The sequence below is a fragment of the Oryctolagus cuniculus genome, chromosome 10, assembly GCF_051225735.1.
Source record: "Oryctolagus cuniculus isolate XC-2025 breed Fujian yellow rabbit chromosome 10, ASM5122573v1, whole genome shotgun sequence".
Lineage (NCBI taxonomy): Eukaryota > Metazoa > Chordata > Mammalia > Lagomorpha > Leporidae > Oryctolagus > Oryctolagus cuniculus.
Window position 1 is genome coordinate 124514164 of NC_142876.1, and position 22160 is coordinate 124536323.

The following is a 22160-nucleotide window of genomic DNA, read 5'->3' on the forward strand; positions in this document are numbered from 1 at the left end:
GCACCCATTTCCATGTGCGGCTATTTATCTGTCAGCTGCACTTGCGGCGGGTCAGATGCTAAACACAAAGACCAGGACACGAGTTAGGAAACGGAATTTAAATTGTAGGATTCTCTTGAGTTCTCACTGATTTAATAGTGAAGCTACTTAATACCTCCTCTAAACAGATGAACTTGAAATTGAAAATGCTTTTGTACTCCAAGGCTTTGTGCTAACTGTGGGCACGTGGTGGAGACGTGGCAACTTTATCATTTAGAGGCATTAAGACAGTCAAATGACGAGCAGATGACACTCTGAAGGTTAATAGGATTGTATTCTTCTCGGGGGCAAATAATTAATACCAGTGGAGGTTTGCAACAAAAATGTACGTATTAATAATTTAACTTTCCCCGACTTTACTGCTGTTGACGGTGTGATTTAAGCCGACGACCATCTGCTGGCGGCCGCCCGGAAGGGAGCCAAGTTGCAGCCTGCACGGGAGGCCTTTTCCAGTCGCCACCCTGAGGACGCACACTTTCACATCCATCTCCCACGTGTGGGGACGAATCCTGCTCCTCCGCAAGCCGGCCAGCAAACACGGCAGCAGAGAAGGACATGCTGGTTTTCTGCTGGGCGTGGGCCTCTGACGTGGCTGGGTGGGTGCTTCATGGGACCTGAGCGGGTCTGGGCACTGGCGTCCCCTGACGTGGTGCACAGGAAGCGAAAGGCCAGCCTCGCTCTTAGCGATGCGTCCGAGTTTGGCTTCTGCAGATGAGAGGCGTGTGGGCCGGGGGAGCTGAGAGGCAGGGACGGCTCGGGAGGAGCTGAATGCGCCTCATTCTGGGTGCTCCTCCCTGCCCCTGCTCCCTGAGGACTCCCCAGGGTCCTGCCGCGCCTGCACGGGCCCTGCGGGTGGGACCGGGACCCTCCTCCACACAAGATCCTAGCACGCGCCAGAGTCCATGCTGCAAGGCTCCGGCTAACTCTGCCGTAAACCGTGGACATCCACGTGTGGGCACCAAAGCCACGATACAGAGCTGCACAGCATGGGGCCGGGGACCGGGTGAGGGATGCTGTCCACCCGTCAGCTGCCTGCATGTCCACTATTCCCACTAGCACTGACCTTCAGTCATGTGCTCCTTTCCCAACAGCTCACCACTGTCCCACTTCCACAGCAGTGGGGCTACACTACCCCTGAGGGAGGATGCAACAGCCGTCCACTCGCTTACCCGAGTCAGCAGCGGTTCGCCGTTTTTGAGCCACCGGTATGTAGGCTTGGGCCTGCCGTTTGCCCGACATTCCCAAAAGACACTCTCTTCCATGGCCACGTGGATATCATTGATTTTTTGAATCCAGCTGGGTTGGGCTAGAGCAGTTGAAAAAGCAAAGGGGAGCGGGTGTTCAGTGCACACTCAATCTGCTTTTATCACACGCAAGCAAAGGGCTCTCCACAGAATTCCTTCTCGAGAAGGTATACAGAGAACAACGTCGGGTGAGGGTCCCCTACTGGCACACCCTGTTTCCTGGGGTCAGTGTTGCTGGTCTTCTAATACCCAAGCAAGAAAGGAAAAAATGCTATTATCTATGTGCCAAGTCTCTGACCCGCTCCCTTGATAAGCACTGCTGATCTTCCCCTCAGGGGGAGAGAGCCCCCAGCACCCACTCAGGGGATAAGGCCCCCAGCACCCACTCAGGGGAGAAGGCCCCCAGCACCCACTCAGGGGAGAGAGCCCCCAGCACCCACTCAGGGGATAAGGCCCCCAGCACCCACTCAGGGGAGAAGGCCCCCAGCACCCACTCAGGGTAGAAGGCCCCCAGCACCCACTCAGGGGAGAGAGCCCCCAGCACCCACTCAGGGGAGAGAGCCCCCAGCACCCACTCAGGGGAGAAAGCCCCCAGCACCCACTCAGGAGGAGAAGGCCCCCAGCACCCACTCAGGGGAGAGAGCCCCCAGCACAGCCCTGGCCCTGTGGCCCGGCTGCCACATTCCCAGCAACACTGCGTTTCCCAGACTCCCTTGCCGCCAGCAGTCACGGCTTAGCTAGGTTCATCCTGTTGCCTGTGCGTGAGCGTGGGGAGGGTCCGTTCCAGGCAATTCACTCGTCCTGGTCTCTTCCCTTCTCTCTGGTGGGAAAGCACCGACAAGCCACAGAGCCTCGTGCTCTGAGCGCGGAGCTGCAGGGAACGGAACGGCTGACCTGCCAGCCCTGGGCCCTGAGGGGCCAGGTGGAGCCAAGCGGCCAGGCAAGCCTGCCTGCGTTTGGAGAGCCAATGCGGGGAAGAACTGACTTCTCACTCAAGCTATTGGCTTTCCACGTCTGCTTTGTCCGAATGGCTTAGCCTGTTCCTAGCTACAAGACCTCTTCAGAAAAATGTGTATCCTGAAAAAGCTACGCTTGGATTTCAAACATTGTGCACCAAAAGAATTCCACTTCCCACGAACTTTGCTAACACACTTCACACCGCACACTGCACAGCTAATGTCTGCGGAAGACTGTCACTGTCCTTGTTTGTAACGGAGAGATTCCGTACTCACAGAATACCGTCTGCGGGAGTACGGCCCTAGATGCCGATACATGAGTGAGTCCCGGTGTCTGCCGAACCTTCCAGGAATTCAAGCCAGCATGCGATTCCCACGCTGCCAGGGCTCTCCACCGCCCCCACCCAAATGACACCACATGTTTATACGCCACGGAAGCAGCACCACTGCTTTCTTTCCTTATTCTCAGCGATTACAAAGGCAGTGTCGATTCCGTGTCCCACAGAAACAAAACTCCGCACAAACACCAGCTCTTGCCACAAGCACAGCTTCTGCAGTTAAGTAGAATGGTAAACACATTTAGGTAGGGATCCCTAGCCCCCAGCCACGCGGGAGACAGCACCGCTCTCCTTCCGGAATGTCATCTGCTCACGGCCATTTCTGTGGGCACAGTCCATCAACGTAAGCCCAGGAATCAGAGCTGATACCCGAGTTTAACCAGCAGACGCTCCTGAGAACCCTCGGCACGCCCCGCAGCTGGCTTAGCCCCGGCTCCCTCAGGCTTCAGAGCACCCGTACGCGGATTCGCAGGAGAACCAGGGTGCCGGGGCCACCTGCTGCCCTGTCCTGCTCCACAACAAACGGAGCTGGAACAGCTCCACAAGGCACTCGCCGGCAGAGGTCTCCAGGTCCTCGAATAAATGCTGCTTTCCTCTCGTTTCCATCTCTGAGCACTTTCACGTCTTTCAAGGAGCGAAGCACAAGTTCACAAACACTCGACTGACGGAGCCGGGGCAGCGCTGCTGTGAGGGCGGCCGGAGGGTCAAGTCCAGAAAAAGTCCCAACGTCAACAAGCATTCACTCGGCTGAGCGCCTGTGACCTCCCTCCCTGAAAGGACTGGGATCCGCCCTTGTTCTGCACCTCCCGCCGCTAACGAAAAGCCGGCTCAAGAGGCAGATGCTCCCAGCGCCCAGCCTGCCGAATCCCGGCCACTCCCGCAGGGCCGACGTTAGCCCTGGGCCTGATTTCACATTCAACCTGCACAGTATTTACAGAGCCCATGCACACACAGAAAACAACAACAAAAAGCCACAGAAATCTGCGTGGAATGTTAACCACCACGCCATTCTTGTGAAAGGGAGTGAGGGGCAAAAGCAGAAGGGCAATGTCAAGTTGAAGTTCAAAAAGCAAACATCAAACCCCTCACGGAGACAGAGATTTCCATGTCACAGATTTCCGGGAACACCTGGGCTGCTTCTCCGCTTTGTTCCACAGACACAGGCGGATGCAAGCGCAGCCCTGCGCTCTGAACAGGGAGGCAGGGGCGGGAGGCAGGGCCTCGGGAGGATTTCAGAAAAGACCTTGCACGGGGCTAGCCAATGACACACTTCTGAGGGCTCGCTCCGTCTCTCGCAGCAGGGTCACGGAGGTGGAGGTGCCCCACAAGAACGCTCCGCGGTAATTACTTGTTTGTGCCGGCCAAGGTGAAATCAACAATTAACTCGGTGTTATGAGCCACCCTCAGGCGCCGTCTCTGACTCCAGGAAGCCAGATCGGCAATGACAGAAATGAATTCCTCTACAGGTGTGGATCCGCCACGCTCAGGAACGGACGTGTACCGTCTCCAGGCAGAAAGCCGGACAACCAGACAGCCTTTGTCTGACGTGCCCACGGGACAAAAGCCCACCGGTGAAGCGTCTCATCCACTTGCCTGGACTCCGTGGGTCCCGTCTACACGGTTCAGTTTTTCACACCGAAATGAACAGAAATCTGTGCTTGATGGAAATGGTTCCTGCATCCCCGTGTCTCTGTGGGCCACCGACTTCAAAGTCTCTGGATGACAAACACTCAGGTTCAGTGTGTTATGGAAAACGCGTCTGGGGATGCGGTATCTACCACTCAGTATCGAGGGGCCACACACTTAACTACACGTCTAAATACTCACACAGACCAAGGTCTAACTAGGTTGGTTCACTTCTGTGATTTCAGGGGCATTTCTAAATGCTTTTTTTGGGGGGTAATATTTGAAAGTAAATTCCACAAATAAAATGTAAAAAATTCGTAGAGTAAAACAAAACCATGTATTTCCGGCCTTGGTGTTCTTTCAAGGTTTGCAGAATTTGCTGTGTGAGGCACCTGCGTCTGGCCTCGAGCCACAGAATATAACAGAAGGCTAAGCGGCTGTGCTGGGGCGTGACCCTGTGACAATCTCTTCATTTCAATCCTGTGTTCAGTAACTGCCAGAAGTGACCTCAGCCGGTGCCCTGCACTCCAGCCAGCACGGTCCTGCCAGCACCTTAGCCAACAACAATTCATATCGCAGGCAGATCGAACGTGAACTCGGTGGGTCAACAAATCCCAGGAGTGTCTGGCTCTCCAGTTTTCCCCAAAATGGAATATTTCTAACAGAAAGCAGTGGCCTTTTGCTCCAAGAAATTAAAAAATCTAAGAGAAAGGATAGGGTGACCCCAACCTTAAACATCACCGTAATAAAGATGGCCCACGGCCTCCCCTCCACAGCTACTTTCCATTGTCTACACAGTTCCGGGCGCGCGAGCTGCCCCGGGGGCGTGGGGATGAGCTCCAGTGAGCCCGAGGGCAGGCCCGGCGTGTCCCCCAGACATGAGGAGATGCTTCCCCGGACTCCAGCCTGGGCCTCGTCCACTGTGGACAGCGGCCCTGACAGATCCTCAGTGTGGCCTCCCGTCCAGTGTGGTCAGGGTCACCCCTGAGGTTTCCCAAGCTTCCTGTAGGGCCTTTGGATTTGTGATCAGCTTTCCCTTAACCCCTGCCTTCCAGCGGGCAGGTGTTCCGGAAGGAAGGCGTGGCTTCCTGGACCCACGCGAGCCCCATCCGAGAGCAGGGCCGACCCGACCCCTGAGTAGCCCTCACTGGCTCCACCCATTTGACCTCAGGCTGCACCCACTCCCCACCGCTGGCAATGGCCACCCCACCAGGGGCTCCTGGGAGGTGCCCACCGCAACTAGAGCAGCCTTGCTTGTGTGAAGCCTTGTAAAATTCAAGTAAGGAAAAGCACGGTGTCGCTGCTGTGTGGTGTGGCACACAGGCGTGGGATCCGCAGCCTGGAGACAGCCAGCCTGGCTCTTGCCCCCGACACGGGGGCGGCTCGCACTTGACGCTGTCTGCGGTCCCTTCTGAAGTGACAGTGCCAAGCCGTCAGCCTTTAGGTTGCCTGTGGAAGCAGCTGGGATCAAGGCTGCCCGGGCCTGCTGTGCAGCTGTGCCTCGTCCACACCTTCTTCCTCACGTCTTCACCTCTTTAAAGGCCACAGCTGATTTCTGCCTCCGTGGGTGGCAATGGGAAGTCCCGGCCCCGTGCAGGCGGGCGGATGCTTCTCCTCGCAGGCACTCTGGGTGGGGGGTGCTCCCTCAGGCCTGCAGTGCTGTGTCTGCGCCACACACCAGCGCAGGCCCCCAGGACTGCACCAGGGAAGCCCTGAGACAACCCCCCACCCCCAACCGTCTATGAGGGGACTTCCAGGAGTCCCTGGAAAACGAGACTGAAAGAGAAGTTTATTTCGGTGCAAAAACTCTTAGAAATTCATGCAGTCAAGGGGTGTTCCTGTAATCCATGGGAGACGTGCATCGTGGGGAACACAAACATGAAATTCAGAATTTTTCTCCAAAATCACGTTGTCTTTTAATTCGCTTCCATGAACTTTCTTCAGGACCTGGTATCGGTGTCACTCAGCAGAGCAAGGCAGCCACTGCCCTGGGGGAGTGCAGGCCTGGAGCTCCGTGGGCCCCTCCCTGCTGCCACTCCCCTCCGTCCCAGATGAAGTGACCTTTGTCCTACTTAGTGAGTTAGTTCTTAGAAGTAACCTTTGCCCCACTTAGTGTGCTAATTCCTAGAAAGAGCCCCAGGCACCAGCTGTCACTTGAGATGTGGTTTGCAGCAGGCACCCCGCCTCCGCCTCCAGGCTCTGCGATAACTCCTGGTTGCAGAGCACCTTCTGTCAGCAGCAGATGTCCCACCCTAAAGTCTTAAAGTGACTCCGGCGATAGCCAGAAAAATTTTCCGGCCACTAACCCCCTCATTTAAATCCTCCAATCAGTGTTTGAATCATGTGTGTATCATTTAAACCCTCCAATTAGCGTGTAAATTGTGTGTGTTAAGTAAATTGTGTGGTTTTTCCCTTTAAAAATGCTGGTTAACAACTATTCGGGGCTTCTTCTTTGGATGGCTTTGCGCTGTCGAGAGGCCCGTCTGCGCAGACGCTGAATAAATCCTCTTGCGTGTTGCATCTACTGGTTTGGAATCTGAGTCTTTGGGGTGCGCATCTCGACGTGTCAGGGTCCTGGTTCAGGAACCCAACAGGGGTGCGTGGCCTGCTGGCCTCCACCCTGCCCGGACGCGCTCCACGTGGCTCCTGGCCCGCTCTCTGCCTGGAATGGACCCAACTTAGCTTCTAGACTTCGTTCTCCCTTAATTAATCCTCCCTCACTTCCCTGTGCATTTCTCTCACGGAATAAAACGCTTAAAAATGTACCATGTTGTCTGATCTATTTTGGGCCAATATTCAGAATTATTATTTGAATAGATGGCAAGAACCCACACGATTATTAATACCCAAAAATTATTAATGAGGCTGGGTGATACCAGCACCGGATGGCACAGAGCACAGGGGAGAATCCAGCTTTTTACTGTGAGGACGGCACTGAGGAGATTGGCAAAAATCCCCATAACGCCACTCTTCTCACTAAAGTTTCCATATTTGGAAAATGAGTCAGTTTTGCTAAGATATATTAGTTAGGCTAACATGCACTGGTTGTATATTTGTCATTTTAAAACAAATTATAGGGGCTGGTGCTGTGGCGTAGCGGATAAAAACACCGCCTGCCGTGCCGGCATCCCATATGGGCGCCGGTTCGAGACTGGCTGCTCCACTTCCAGTCCAGCTCTCTGCTGTGGCCTGGGAAAGCAGTGGAGGATGGCACAAGTGCTTGGGCCCCTGCACCCTCATGGGAGACCCAGAAGAAGCTCTTGGCTCCTGGCTTTGGATCGGCACAGCTCCAGCTGTTGCAGCCATTTGGGAGTGAACCAGCGGACGGAAAACCTCTCTCTCTCTCCCTCTGTGCCTCTCCTTCTCTCTGTGTAACTCTGACTTTCAAATAAATAAATCTTTAAAAAACAAATCATATACTAAAGTAAACTCTCAGATTGCCACCCCCAACATGAAGAGCTCTGTCTGTGCGGCACGTGGCAGTCTTTCCAGGCCCTAGGGTGAGCGCCATGAAGAGGGTGACACTGTGCTGTGACACAGCACCTGTCAGAGGCAGGGGCCCCTGCGCACGGCTTGCCACGCCACGTGTACTTTTTTTTTTTTTTTTTGACAGGCAGAGTGGACAGTGAGAGAGAGAGAGACAGAGAGAAAGGTCTTCCTTTGCCGTTGGTTCACCCTCCAATGGCCGCCGCGGCCGGCGCGCTGCGGCCGGCGCACCGCGCTGATCCGATGGCAGGAGCCAGGAGCCAGGTGCTTTTCCTGGTCTCCCATGGGGTGCAGGGCCCAAGCACCTGGGCCATCCTCCACTGCACTCCCTGGCCACAGCAGAGAGCTGGCCTGGAAGAGGGGCAACCGGGACAGAATCCGGCGCCCCGACCGGGACTAGAACCCGGTGTGCCGGCGCCGCTAGGCGGAGGATTAGCCTAGTGAGCTGCGGCGCCGGCCTGTACTTTTTTTTTTTTAAACATTTTTATTTATTTATTTGAGAGGTAGAGAGAGGTCTTCCATCCACTGGTTCACTCCCCAGATGGCCACAACGGCCAGAGCTGGGCTGATCTGAAGCCAGGAGCCAGGAGCTTCTTTCAGGTCTCCCACGTGGGTGCAGGGGCCCAAGCACTTGGGCCATCTTCTACTGCTTTCCCAGGCCACAGCAGAGAGCTGGGTCGGAAGAGGAGCAGCCGGGACTAGAACCGGCACCCATATGGGATGCCGGCACTGCAGGCTAGGGCGTTAACTCGCTGTGCCACAGCGCCGGGCCCCACATGCACAGTGTTCCTTGATGGGGCAAAGCATAACTCCACCTGTGGCAACAGAGGGCGAGAACCGCATTTCCACTTCCGGCTCTTTCTTATGGTCTCTGGCGGGGTGGGGCCGCAGCCTCGCTCCTGTGCTGCGTCCAGCCAGCGTCCCCTGCAACCGGATCTCCACGTACACTGCCTGAGGCCCTGCGGCTGGCCGTGATGAAGGAGAGAAGCAGAGGTTGCTGACCCAATCCTCCATGACAAGGGTGGGGACCAGGGCCTTGGCGTTCGTCCTGACGCAGACAAACGAGGGAGACGGCCGCTCTGCCAGGAGCGACCTTGTGTGCTGGAGTGGTCGCGGCCACTCTGCCCTGTAAGCCACTCGCGGGTCTGAATGTCATCTCGCCATCCCAGGTGGGCCCCTGCACACCTGGGGAGTCGTGGAGATACACTGCTATGCAGAGGCATGGACGACCTTGGACAGGCCCGAGGCTGGGTACAGCGTCACCGCACCGCGCCCACACTGCCCGTGCAGCCTAACGGGCCACGTGCAGGAGGGCAGGGGAGGAAGCGGAGGCAGAGAAGAGAGCCCTTTTGGGTCAACAACCAGGTCAGCGGCTTAGAACAGAGGGAGGCAGGCAGCGCTCACCTGCGTGACCTCATCTGTGACACTGAGTGTGCAACGCGCAGGCAGAGCACTGGGGGCACGGGGCACGGGTGGGGCCGCACCCTCGCTCGCTGCATTAAAATGCTGCATTAGTGGGAAAGGGACACAGCGAGGGACAGCAGCCCTGCTCAGAGCGCTGACGCCCCCTCCCCGTGCGACCCTGGAGAAGCTCGTTTTCTGTCTCTGGGGCTTAATCTCTAGCACTCAAAGGTCTGGTCCTACCTAACAGGCCCGTCCAGCCCTGGCTCCCCGGACTCTGCTGACCGCCTGACTCCCACCTGGCCTCTTGCCTGGTGTGAGGATGGGCTGCGGCACAGGGGAGGAGCTGTCCCAGGAGGCGCTGAGTTCCAGGGCCCCTTACTTCAGGCTGCAGTCTTCTAAACCGGGACTGTAATTTCTACCTCCCCATTTGGGTGAAGAGGAAGTGATTAGGGAGACACAATGAACTGGAAAAACGGGTAATTATCGAGTGAATGAACCCATTGTATTCTTTCCCTTCTGCAGGAACAATTGTCTCCGCCCCTCCCCCCACTGGCTCTGGGGGCTGGGTGCTGCCCTGAGTGACAGCCAGGCTCAGCCTGACAGGGGAGGAGCCACCGCGTCTCTGTGGTGGAATTTCACCCCCAGCTCCACTCTGCCACCTGCAAACCGCCCCCCCCCCCGCCCCCCAGGCAGGCACACTTCCCATGGTGCCGTCCCAGAGAAGCCTCTCAGGCAGTGTCCCCTGGGACCCCCCCCCCCCACCGGATCCTGTAAGTGAAGTCTCTGAAATGGCCCAGGTAATTCAGACACACACCCACATTCCAGAACCTCCCGCCTAGCATCTGGACCCTGGCTCAGCTTCTGACCGTGGTGGACCTGGGCATCCGGCTCCTCATCTATGACCTGGGGGCTACGGCCGTGCCCTGCCCGCTGCTCACACGTCCAGCCCCTGCACTTTCCAGCCCGTGTCCGTGTCCTCACCACCAACACCACCCCATGGGGAGGCTTGGCCAGGCGGCCTCACTCTGCCTGCTTCTGCCCCGGCTCCCCCTCATCCCTGCATCTCAGCAGCCAGATGGGTGTTCACCAAGCACTAGCTGGTGTGTGTCCTGGCTCAGTGGCTGACACCCAGGCCAGGGGCCGGTGCTGTGGTGTGGAACACTCAGGTGCCTACAGGGCCAGCATCCCTGTGGGTGCTGATTCGAATCCTGGCTCCTCCACTTCTGACCCAGCTCCCTGTTAATGCACCCGGGAAAGCAGTGGAGGATGGCCCAAGTGCTTGGGCCCCTGTACCCGCGTGGGAGACCTGGAAGCAGCTCCTGGCTCCTGGCTTCAGACTGGCCCAGCCCTGGCTGTTGTGGCCATTTGGGGGGTGAACCAGCAGATGGAAGATTGAGGTCTCTCTCTCTTCTTTTTCTATCTCTGACTTTCAAATAGTTTATATATATATATATTTTAAGACAACCTGGGTCAGAGGGCCTGGCTGAGGTACTGGCTGCTCTCAGCGCCTGGTGCAGCTTGCTGCAGATGCACACTCTGGGAGGCAGCAGGTGACAGTCCCAGTACTTGGGTTCCTGCCACCCACATGGGAGACCTGCAGGGACTTCCTGGTCGCTGGCTTTGGCCTGGCCTGGCCCAGCCCCAGCTGCTGTGGGCATCTGGTGGGAATGAACCAGTGGATAAAGATCTCTCTACATCCCCTCCTACCGCCCCCAACCACACAGTCAAGTAAATCTTTTTTTTTTTTTTTTTCTCTCTCTCTACAGCACAAGTCACACAGAGTCACTCCCTTGCCTGAAATCCCCAGTGGTTTCCACGACGCACAGGCTAAGCCCTGCTCTGCACGGGCTCCAGGCACTGGCGCATGCGGCCAGCCTCGTGCCCTGCTCACTGGGGCTTGGGCACACTGGCTCCCTTCCTGCCTCGCAGACACACCCAGCAGCTCTCGGCCTCTCCCGTCAGGAGCCTGGCGCTGCCGCAGCCTCTGGGATTCAGCTGTGATGGTGGTTCCCAGACTGGTCTTTGCCGACCGCTGCCTCCCCCCTGTGCCTTGTCCCCAGACCGCGTGTCCTGGGGCCTCCTCCTACAACAGGAAGCTTCCTGTCTGCAGGCCACCTGCTCCTCGCTGGGGCTTGGAGGGTGGCCCCCGGTGCTGACCATGCTGGCCACCAGTGCACAATGGACACATCCTTGTCGAAGCAAACACACAAGGGAATGAAGCCATTTAGGCGAAACGTCTACCTCCAGTCACCCAGACCCACGGCTCAGGACCTCTGAAAAACAGATCTATTTTTAGAAGGTTTTTCATGCTGAAAAATGGCTGAAAGGGAAGATGAACACTTGGCGACACCAGTTCAACACGGGTCGCGGCAGAAACAAAGCGGGCAGACGGGCAGCCTGCAGCCAGGGCCACTGCGGACGCATGGACCCAGAGCAGGGGCTTCTGTTGTCTGGAAACAGGGACGGCAGGAGCACAGGCAGGCTGCCCAGCAGCCCTTGGGACGATGGCGGGGAGCCTTGAGCCGAACAAGGCAAGGCCGGCCCCGAGTCCAGCCAGAAGAGGGCGAGCAGGCTGAGGTTTGCTCCAGTGGCCACCTGGAGTCAGCGACAGAAACAGATTCATTTCTGTTTCTAAACTCAAGCCCAAGGTGCAGATTCCCCGAGCATGGCACAGGCAAACGCCACAGGGAACCGATGACAGAAGGTTCCCGGCTAAGTGACTTGGGGCCCTTCACCAGTGCGGAGGTAACAAGCCATTTATCTCGGAGATCTGGGCAGCCGGTGTTAGGCACCGGCGCTGGGAAAACCGAGACCAAAACACACGAGAGTGGAGCCCTCGGCTGTTCTTTAGCTCTCCTGTGATGAGGAGGAGCCAGGCGACATCTGCGTTGCTGACGTATTCCTTAAGGGAACGCAGAAGCACGCAGGCGTGTGCAGCAGGCAGGAGCCACGGCGGAGGCTGCCAGTGCAGGGGAGGCAGTGCCACCCTCAGGAGGCAGGCGCTTCCGCCCTGTGCACACAGTGGCTTACAGGGCACTGCTCCCACCTGATTTCCATGTCCAGAGCTGGACTTGTGCACAAGACCCGGCCCTGCACACAGCCGGAGCCAGCCACCGCTCACCGGGGCCGACTCCACGTCCAGGGCCGGGGCCGGGGGGAGGCGCTGTCCACCCCCAGGTGCAACAAGTGTGGTTCCTTCTAGACGTGCTAGAAGTGGGGGCTTTGCTTAAAGGGCATGAGAGTGCAAAGAGCTGTCTTCAGTTAGGTGAGCAGCTCAGTGCCGTCCGGGGACAGCTGACGCGGAACTGGCAAGTCCATTCAAGCAAGAAGACAGAGAGCAACGGTGTCCAGTTCCCTGAGCATCTGCAGGACAGCTGGAGTCAACGACAGCTCCGGGCTACTCCACTGGCAGGAGAAGGCAGCCCCGGGCGGCTGAAAGGCACGCGACGGCATCTCAATGAACAACCCGGTGCCACCCCGCCCCGCCCGTCCCCGCCAGCCTCCTGTCTCCCACTTGTCGGCTGTGAAGTCTTAACGCCAGCCGGTCAGATACGGTATCCACGACCACGTTTCAAGAAAGCGCAATGGCCGGAAGTCCCGGCTGCCATGTGCCATGGGCAGGGCTATCCCTCTAGTGTTCTAGATGACTCCAAGGAGACACTAGTGGACTCCGGCGACTGTGCCCCTATCACATGAAGCACATTCGAGAAGCCGTGTGCCCTCCCACCACTGAGGTCAGGTGTGCGTCCACAGGGGGAGGCCCCGAGGGACAGGTGTTGAAGGTTGGCCTCAGAAACTGCCTCCTGGTTCCCAGCCAAGCCCTGAACCATCTTCCATGACTGCCCGCCACGCTCAGGCCGCCGGTCCACACCAAACAGCTCTGGCAGAAGCACTGCGAAACAAGGAGAGCTCTGGGTTGCCACTGACTGCAGGCACAAGAACATCTCACGCTTTCTGCTGCGACTTGCCCCAGAAGAACCATCCTCATCACTGTGGTGGGCGCTGTTGTGGACTGAACCTTTCTAGAATAATTATCAACGCATCACATTTACATCCTCTACTTCAGACAGAAGGGATGCAAGCCCGTTCCAACCTGGTGGAGTTCAGTCGGCTTTCAAAGCACTCGTCCAGCGCGAACCGTGTCGGACTGCACATCGATGCCCTAACCGGGTTTCCAGGAGAGGCCGCAGCGACCAGGAGCGAGAGGTGTGGGTCAGTGCCGCTGACTGGACTGGAACAGGAGCGGCGGCACCTACAATGTCTTTGGGGAGGGAAAGCTCTGCCTCCCGGCGCTCCGACAAGGACTGAGCTTGGACGATGTGCGCTCTGCATTGTTGGTGCTGCCCCATCAAACTGCCACCCAATAGCAGCGACTACAGAGGATTAGCCAAGCCCCAGAGCAATGCCCGAGAGAAGCAGAGAGCTTCCAAAAATCAGGAGACAGGCCAGGAGCAGGAGTAACCAACTGCCTCCTGTGTCAGGCTGGGGGGCGGGGGGCCGGGCTTCTTGGCAGGTGTGCTCACCCCCACTTCCGGCCCAAACCCTCATCTCTTCCCCTCACCCCACTGCCCTCAAGGTCCACACAGAAGGCAGGCGCAGCCCCTCCAGACAAGTGTGGGCCCGAGCTCCCCGCTCCGGAGGCCGTGCGGCAGGGCGGGCAGGAATCAGACTCACCGTAGAAAGTCAGCTGGCCCCGCACCACATTCTTCCCTCTGGAATTTTCCGCCACACACTCGTACAGCCCAGCGTCCTCCTGCTGGAAGTTGGGGATTTCAAGGACCCCGCTGGACTTGTGCCTCCGGGACTTCCTGGCCAGGGGCTTTCCGTCTGCTCTTCGCCAGGTGATGGTTGGTACAGGACTGGGAGCGAGAACACAGAGGGGGCTCATGTCCCAGGGAACCGCACCTCCGGCTCCCGTGCAGCCGTGCAGCCTCTTCTCTGCAGAGGACTTGGGAAGGCGGCTCACTGCAGGCTCCGGAAAATACACACCTGGGCAGCCCGGGCACCTGCTTTCACCCTTCCCCACTGGTCACGCACACACACACACACACGCACGGACACACACACGCACGCACACACACACACGCACATGCACACACGCACGCACACACACACACGCACAAACACACACACGCACACACACACATGCGCACACGCACACGCACACACACGCACACGCACACACACACACACGAGTTTGTCCTGTCCACAATCTGCCTTCATCCTCTCGGTGGTAAGTCAGGGCACCTCTAGGCGTCACACACCGCTTCGGAACTCGACTCCTAATGTCTCACGGCATTCGGTCCTTCAGCGATGTCGCAGCTGATTTAAGGTGGTGAGTTTCCAGGACGTAAGAAAGTCACCCCCCGATTGCGGGGTACAAAGTAAAGACATCACGAGAGCTTGTGCTGCTGTGGCTTGCAAGCTCGTGGAAACCAAAATAACCCTCCCACCAGAGCGAACGATACAGTGGGACACGGCTGCCTTTCTTCCCTGGAGCTGGCAAGGCAGGAAACGATTAAAAATGGATGCCCAGCTGAAGCAAGGATGGGAGTGAGTGTCATGGCCCAGTCCACAAATCGGCCCAGGAAACAGATGGGGAGAACCGGGGGCAGGGCTGGGGACCCTGGCTGCACCCAGGGCAAAGGCACACTCAGGCCACACCAAACTGTCAGTTTAACAATCAGCCTGCTGTGCGTTTCCCGAGTTTGCAGCACTGCCGTGGTTGCCTTGGCAGGGCTGGACCACATGTCTTCACAGGCTTGACCGCCCAGGGGCTGGACGTTCACATGGACAGACGGGGCTGGGCAGAGACTGCCAGAGGTCACTGAAATCCGCACCCCAGCAAACCACCTGATTTCAGATGCGCGTTCAGATGTCGTTTATGCCAAAGCCCCCTGCTGGACCCTGCACACGGGGATCCCAGCTGACCTGCACTGCCCATCTTCAGGGACAAGCTCACTGGCTCCCCAGGGTGCCCCAGGCCAAAGGATCGGGCTTGTGTGGTTTTCAGATGATTGTATACAACAGACACTCCCTCAGGGGACAGCAGGGCTCACCTAGCTCCAAACAGAGCAGAGGGAGATTAACAGGTAGGGGCAAGAGACTGGCCACTTGCAAAGGAATCCAGAAACGCGTGCTGCCTCCTCAGGACCTCGGGCCAGGCCAAAGCCCACATCTCCCCCAGCCGGAGTCTGTGTCTCCCAGGAAGGACAGTGTCTCCCTGTCACGCTGGCTCCATGTCACCGTGCAGGTCACAGTAACAACACAGTGCTTCCTGTCCCGGCTCCTTTGTGGCCAGGTCAACCCCGACAGCCCAATCCTCCCTGCGCCATTACCCGTCCGCTCTCCCGGGTGAGGCAGCATCAGCCGCATGGATAGAGTGACAGAGAGGAAGTTCTCTGGCTTCCGACAGGGGCCCTGTGCGCGGCGCACGGCCCAGTACAGCGGCCCACGCTGGCGGGAGGGCGGGGGAGCGAGCCGGAACTTACTTTCCGAGGGCGAAGCACTCCAGCTTGACCGTGGCGCCCCTGGAGGTCGGGACTGTTTCTGGGAACTGCACTTCGATCTTGGGCTCATACTCGCCCATCACCCCTGGAAGAAACAGAAACAGAGACCGCTCAGTCCTGGGGCACCTTCCACGCCATGCGTGTCTGCTGACGTCAGCCCCGCACTCAGGGCGGGGCCCGTCTCTCCAGTCACCGCATCCTGGCCCTTCTCCCCGACGCTGGCATGGAAAAATCTCCACGCCGGGAACACGCCATCAGCCTAGCCTCCGATTCTCCAGGCACACAACTTAATTTTTTCAAAAAGACAGTCTTGAAGAAAAAAAATGAAGACCAAAAAAGTGCTAGTCACCAGGAATGAAGAATGTGATCTTTCTGGAGACACTGGAGAACACATGACAGCATTTAGCAGCACGTAGGGAGGACACGCCTGCTCCACTCCACCCGTAACGGCGCCCGGGTTTCTGGGCACCCACTCTGTGCTCACCGTGTTTGCATTCACCTCCAAGGCCGAACTGGATGAATCACGGATCAGTACACAGGCAGTAACACCAAGGCCTGAATTTTATCATATTCGGAACCAACACAAAACTAGTACCTGTGGTAAGCGACTTTGAGCGGTGCCTACCTGGCCAACGCACCCTTACCTTGACGGCCATCTGTTCCTAAGTCCTGGAAAATGACCGTACACTCACAGCTAAGGCAACACAGCCCAGTGGAGTGCATGGTGCATAAAGAAATGCTACACACGACTGCCCGTCGGCGTTCTCGACCCGCATGCCACCGCTCTCACCCTTCATGTGCCGACTCCCGCTCAGCTTCTGGGTGTGTTCAGGACGTCTGATCCCACCATGCCAGTGAGAGCTGGGGATTCTCTGGCTTCGCAGAGATAAGACCAACCAGCCATCGCACCTGCAGGCTCCCACAGCCAGAGAAAAGGGAGCCCCAGGGACTCAGCAGCAAGGGCTACAGGCGAGGTGGGAGCAGTAACCGAGGGCAGCATCCCGCCCAGCGTGGTGTGCACTGAGTACGCTCCTCTGCAGAGCCCAGCCCCCGACACCGAGGACACATCGTCCAGCAAGCTCTGCGGACCCAAGTGCAGACTGGTTCCTTTCGTACAGCGGTAGGCAGGCGTGGTGGTTGTGCGTGTGTGTGTGTGTGTTGGGGGGGGCTTCTGGGATGCTGAGCACAGCGTTCACGGATGCTCTGGTCTCAAGGACTGAGCCCTGCTGAGCCATCTTCCCTGCAGCCACGCTCATCACTCCAAGGCTGAAGCACAGCTCCAAGGCAGCCCTTCCCACGATCCACTGGGCAGACAAGGCTCGGGGCCCGGAGGGGCTCGGCAGCTCACCTGCCACCCCACAGCAAACTATCAGTGCTCTGAGCTCAAACTCTGGCCCCACGGCCCATCGCCGCTGCCACGAGCACTCCCACCAGCCGGGCTGCGATACACTGGGTCCACGCCTGGCGCAGGCCAACGCACACTCAACCTCCTTTTTTGGGGCAGTCTCTGGTCCCCGCCCCCCATTTCCCCTGCACCTAGCTGGGGTCTGCCTGCCCTTGGGCAATGCACAGAGAGGCCTGGGAGCCTGGAGAGGCTCCTGACCACGTCACAGGCAGCTCTCCAAGCTGCCGACAGCTGTGGGCTGAACACGGCCCCCAGACACCTGCAGGAGGGCTGGGAGTGCAGGAGCGCGTTCACACCTTTTATTGCTGTGTGTGCGGCTGTAAGCTCCGTTAATTAAAAAAAGAATTGCCCTGGGAGACAGAGGTCTCTCGTGCTCCCGGGACGTCAGGTCTTCACTGCAGTGTCGTGAGCTGGAAGATGAGACAATCGGGTTATAAAGCGGGGCCAAGGGTGTCTCGTGAGTGATTACCTTCCCTCCCGGCCTTCCTCCTGCTGTAAACATCACCTATAAAGGATGTTCCTCCAGTGTGCTGTGAACATCACTCCAAGGGGCAAATACATCTCACGCAACCTAGCTCTGGGCACAGAAACGTCGGAGCAGTGCACGGAGTCCAGGGTCCTGACGCCGAGCCGCCGCCGCCTGGTGCTCACGTCTGAGCAGCCGGCCCGGCTGGAGCTGAGCTCCACGGGCGCCTCGTCGCCTCCCTGCCTCGTTGCCTCCCCTCCTCGTCGCCTCCCCGCCTCGTGCGGCCCCCGACCCCGACACAGCCTTCAGACGAGCTGAAACCATCAGGAGCTCTTCTGCCTCCGGGCTCACCGCTTCCCAGGAAATCCTTCCGTTTTTTAAAACACATTTTTTTGGTGGCAAAATTTACACACAGAAATAATGCACAATCGTAGGTGTAAATCAGAGATTTGCCACGTCTGGCGAGCTGCGCAGCCACCTCCACGGCCCAGCTTTAAAACATTCGCCTCACCCGTGAGAGCCTCTGGGCTCGGTCCAGTGCCTGCCGCGGCCAGGCGCAGCCCTGGGCGGCCGCGCATCTGCCTGCTCCCCGTCTGCGGACGCCTGCATTTCCTGGGCATTTCCGGGGAGGGCAATCAGACATGGCGTGCCCGTTGTGTCTGGCTTCCTGCACGTGGCTCCATGGCTCCCAGGCGACCCCCGTGCAGAGCACACAGTAGCTCGTTCCTTCTGTTCCTTCTGCTGCCCAGCTCTCCCCACCCAGAGTCACCCACCGGCTGCTGAGAGAGCTTCCCAGGGTGCACCAGCTGAGGGGCGCAAAGCCAAAGAACCGGATCCTCCCCCAGCCCGGGGGGCTCCTGCCGAGACCCTGGGAGTAACCGTCTTCCTCTCTCCCTCGTTCCTGGTGGTAGCTGCCAATCCTTACTTCTCCTTGGCCTGCAGCTGTGTCACTCCTGTCTGCGGCTGTCACACGACCCCTTGTCTGTCCGTCTTGCTGTTTGGTTGTGAGGACAGCCATCGCACTGGGCTGGGGCCTCCTCGTCTACCGTGAGCTCATCTCAGCTCACCCCATCTGCGCTGCCTCTAGCCCAGCTTCCAGTGATGTCACACTCAGGACACTGGGGTCAGGAGCCGTTGGGGGACACAGGCCCCCCGTGACACCAGTGGATGGACAACTGGGGCTTCCAGTTTCATCTACTGCCAAAGTGCTTCCATGAACATTCTGGGTTTTTTAAAAATATATACCAGTTGCTTTTTTCTGATTTATTTTATTTATTTGAAAGGCAGAATTGGGATGGGGGAGAGAGGGTGGGAGGGAGGGAGAGAGAGAGAGAGAGAGAGAGAGGGAGAGAGAGATCTTCCATCTGCTCGCTCATTCCCCAAATGACTGCAACAGCTGGAGCTGGGCCAGGCTGGAGCCAGGAGCCTAGAACGCCATCCTGGTCGCCCACATTGCTGGCATGGGCCCAGGTACCTGGGCCATCTTCCGCTGCTTTTCCCAGGCACATTAGCAGGGAGCTGGATCAGTAGTGCAGCAGCCAGGACTCCAAACGGCACACCTGCAGGATGCCAGCAACACAGGCACTGGCTTTCCCTGCTGCGCCACAGCGCCTACCCTGGTCTACGAACACTTTCTTTTTAAAAAAAAAATTCATAAAAAGGAAATGAATTCCACGCACTGCCATGCGCAGATCTCGGAGCAGCGTGCGCCTTTGTGAGGACAAGGTTTCCTCTTCCTCCTGTCCCCCTGACCACACACGAACGGCCTTTCTCCTGCTCCTGGCTCGGCTCCGGTGACACAGCCTCGTGTTTCTAACCTATTTCTCTCTCCCCTCACAGCTCTCAGTCTCTGGTTTGTTTGTGTAGCTGGCGTCCCCCTTGCACATCCACGGTGAGACGCTGAACGGCAGGCCGTGCGTCTTCCTCACAGCCCTAATCCGAGCTTCCTCTGCAGCCCGCACTTAACGGGTGCTCAGTAAATAACTCCCGACACAAAACAGCTCACGCACCTCGGGCGCCCTTCGCAGCACCGCCGTCTCCTAGTTTCTTCATGGCTGTCTGGACACACGACGCCTCTACCCCTGGGAGCAATGGGAGTTCCTCTGACTTTTTCTGGATCCCTTAAAACCCTTAGCGCAGAACCAGGAGTAGAAAAACAAATTGTGGGGCTGGTGCTGTGGCGCACCGGCTTAATGCCCTGGCCTGAAGTGCCAGCATCCCATGTGGGTGCCACTTTGAGCCCCAGCTGCTCCTCTTCTGATCCAGCTCTCTGCTATGGCCCGGGAAAGCAGTAGAAGATGGCCCAAGTCCTTGGGCCCCTGCACCCACGTGGGAGACCGGGAAGAAGCTCCTGGCTCCTGGCCATTGCGGCCAGTTGGGGACTGAACCAGAGGATGGAAGACCTCTCTCTCTCTCTCTCTCTCTCTGTAACTCTGACTTTCAAATAAATAAATTGATCTTTTAAAAAAAGAAGGAAAACAAACTGTGGCGGCCAGAGATCTGTGACAGTGGGGAAAAGGTGCAGGTGCAGGACCTCCTGTGACACACGGGTGCTGTGACACCAAACGTGGACCTTGCCCAGGCGTGAAGTCGCTGTGTCACCACTGCGGCTCCCAGTCTACGTTCACCCACAAAATCACCTTCGACAAAACGAACTGCGGAAGTCGTCTGCCTGCTCACAGGGAGCTCTGTCTGGGTTCACGCCCAGTGCTCCGTGCTCAGGGCTATAGAACGTGAGCAACAGATCCAGAGTCCCAGCACAGATGATCCGTGTGGGAGGCGACAGCTGCAGCACAGAGACGCGCATCAGAGACGGGATGGCGCGTTTACCTCTGCTTAAAGAACTTCCATCCCACAGAAAGCCTGCCCGAGTGCCGGGTCGTAACAACGAGGGAAGGCATTTTCCCCAGTTCTACCTGCAACTTTGCATATTTCATTTCTTCCCCCTCCCTCCCTGCCTCCCTCCCTTCTCTCTCTCTCTCTCTCTCTCTCTCTCTCTCTCTCTCTCTCTCTCTCTCTTGCTAATACCTGTGAACCATTCCTTTTGTTTTCATCTTGCCCAGACTTTATTTTTATTTCATTATTTTCTTCATTTGAACTGTTCTGGCCATTGCTATCTGCATTAAATTCAAAAACTGTTTTCTTTGTGTTTCAAGACACAAAGGACCCCATAAAGACAGCAGTGCTTTCTCTAAGTCCTTCCGCCAATCAGCCTTGTACTGGGAGCCTCCTTGGTCTACAGTTGACCTGCCGATTGTGGAGGGATTAGGCTAAGAGACGGACCAGTCGATGGGGTTTCTCTGGAACTCTTGTTCCATCCTCGAATAACTTTTTTTAAAAAAATTTATTCATTTATTTATTTGAAAGTCAGAGTTACACAGAGAGAGAAGGGGAGGCAGAGAGAGGGAGAGGTCTTCCACCTGCTGGCTCACTCCCCAGATGGCTGCAACGGCCGGAGCTTCACTGATCCGAAGCCAGGAGCCAGGAGCATTTTCCAGGGCTCCCACATGGGTACAGGGGCCCAAGGACTTGGACCATCTTCTACTGCTTTCCCAGGCCATAGCAGAGAGCTGGATTGGAAGTGGAGCAGCTGGGACTCGAACCAGCATCTATATGGGATGCCAGCACTGCAGGCGGCAGCTTTACCCACTACGCCACAGCACCAGCCCCTCATATTATTTTTTTTTTCATTTTTATTTTTGATAGAGTGGACAGGGAGAGAGAGAGACAGAGAGAAAGGTCTTCCTTTGCCGTTGGTTCACCCTCCAATGGCCGCCACGGCCAGCGCACCGCGCTGATCCGATGGCAGGAGCCAGGTGCTTCTCCTGGTCTCCCATGGGGTGCAGGGCCCAAGCACTTGGGCCATTCTCCGCTGCACTCCCTGGCCACAGCAGAGAGCTGGCCTGGAAGAGGAGCAACCGGGACAGAATCTGGTTCCCCGACCGGGACTAGAACTGGTGTGCCGGTGCTGCAGGGGGAGGATTAGCCTAGTGAGCTACGGCAGCGCCGGCGATTATTTTTAAAAAGTGGGAAAATGTAGCAGAGAAGTAGTGAGCACGTAGAATACAATCTGGCTCATGCGGGAAATGAGACCCCAGCGACATTCCTTTTCTGTTGCATGCACGCATGACTTGCTAACACGGACAGCGTGTGCTTTCCGTTCCAAGCAGGCAGCCGAGCCGTGTATCTATTTTATACCTAAGGTAAGGAAATGTCTTCATTCATGAATGCCTGTTCTTTCCTGCTCTTCGGAGTCCAGAGGCAAGGAGCAAGCGCGAAAGTCCCAGCACTTGAATTCCACACTTCAGAGTCCTCAGAGACAGGGCTTAGCACTGTTTCCATCCAAACAGCTCACTGGGCACATCTCCCCTGAGCCACCGGCGCCACCGCCTGCGCCCAGCAGGGGGCGCCGGGCCCGAGCTTCCTCTTCCTGCCCCTGGCACACTCTGGCTCGGCCACAGGCAGGCACCGACTCAAGGAACTGGCTTCCCAAGTGTTTCATCCCAAACCGTGGTTGTACACTCTTAGATCACCAAAGGGCCCACGTTTCTCGTTCAGGGAAGCTGGATGCAGCCCGAGAATCTGCATTGCTAACAAGCTCCTGGACCACACTTGAAAGTCACTCTCCTATCTGTGAGCAGACGAGGAGGCTCCAGCCGACGCTAGCACAGGTGTCCTGTGGCTGGCC

General features: G+C 57.4%; 1 protein-coding gene across 37 annotated transcripts in view; it reads right to left on the bottom strand.

The window, feature by feature from the left end:
- Positions 1–22160, bottom strand: part of CNTN4 (contactin 4) — a 730703-nt gene that overhangs the window by 124013 nt on the left and 584530 nt on the right. For all 37 annotated transcript variants that reach the window (XM_089305698.1, XM_089305711.1, XM_051831894.3 and 34 more), the window contains 3 exons: positions 15585–15687; positions 13768–13952; positions 1209–1345 (listed from right to left, as the gene is read on the bottom strand). In XM_089305698.1, coding sequence (XP_089161824.1) covers positions 1209–1345; positions 13768–13952; positions 15585–15687 — 425 coding nt within the window. The remainder of the gene's footprint in view (positions 1–1208; positions 1346–13767; positions 13953–15584; positions 15688–22160) is intronic.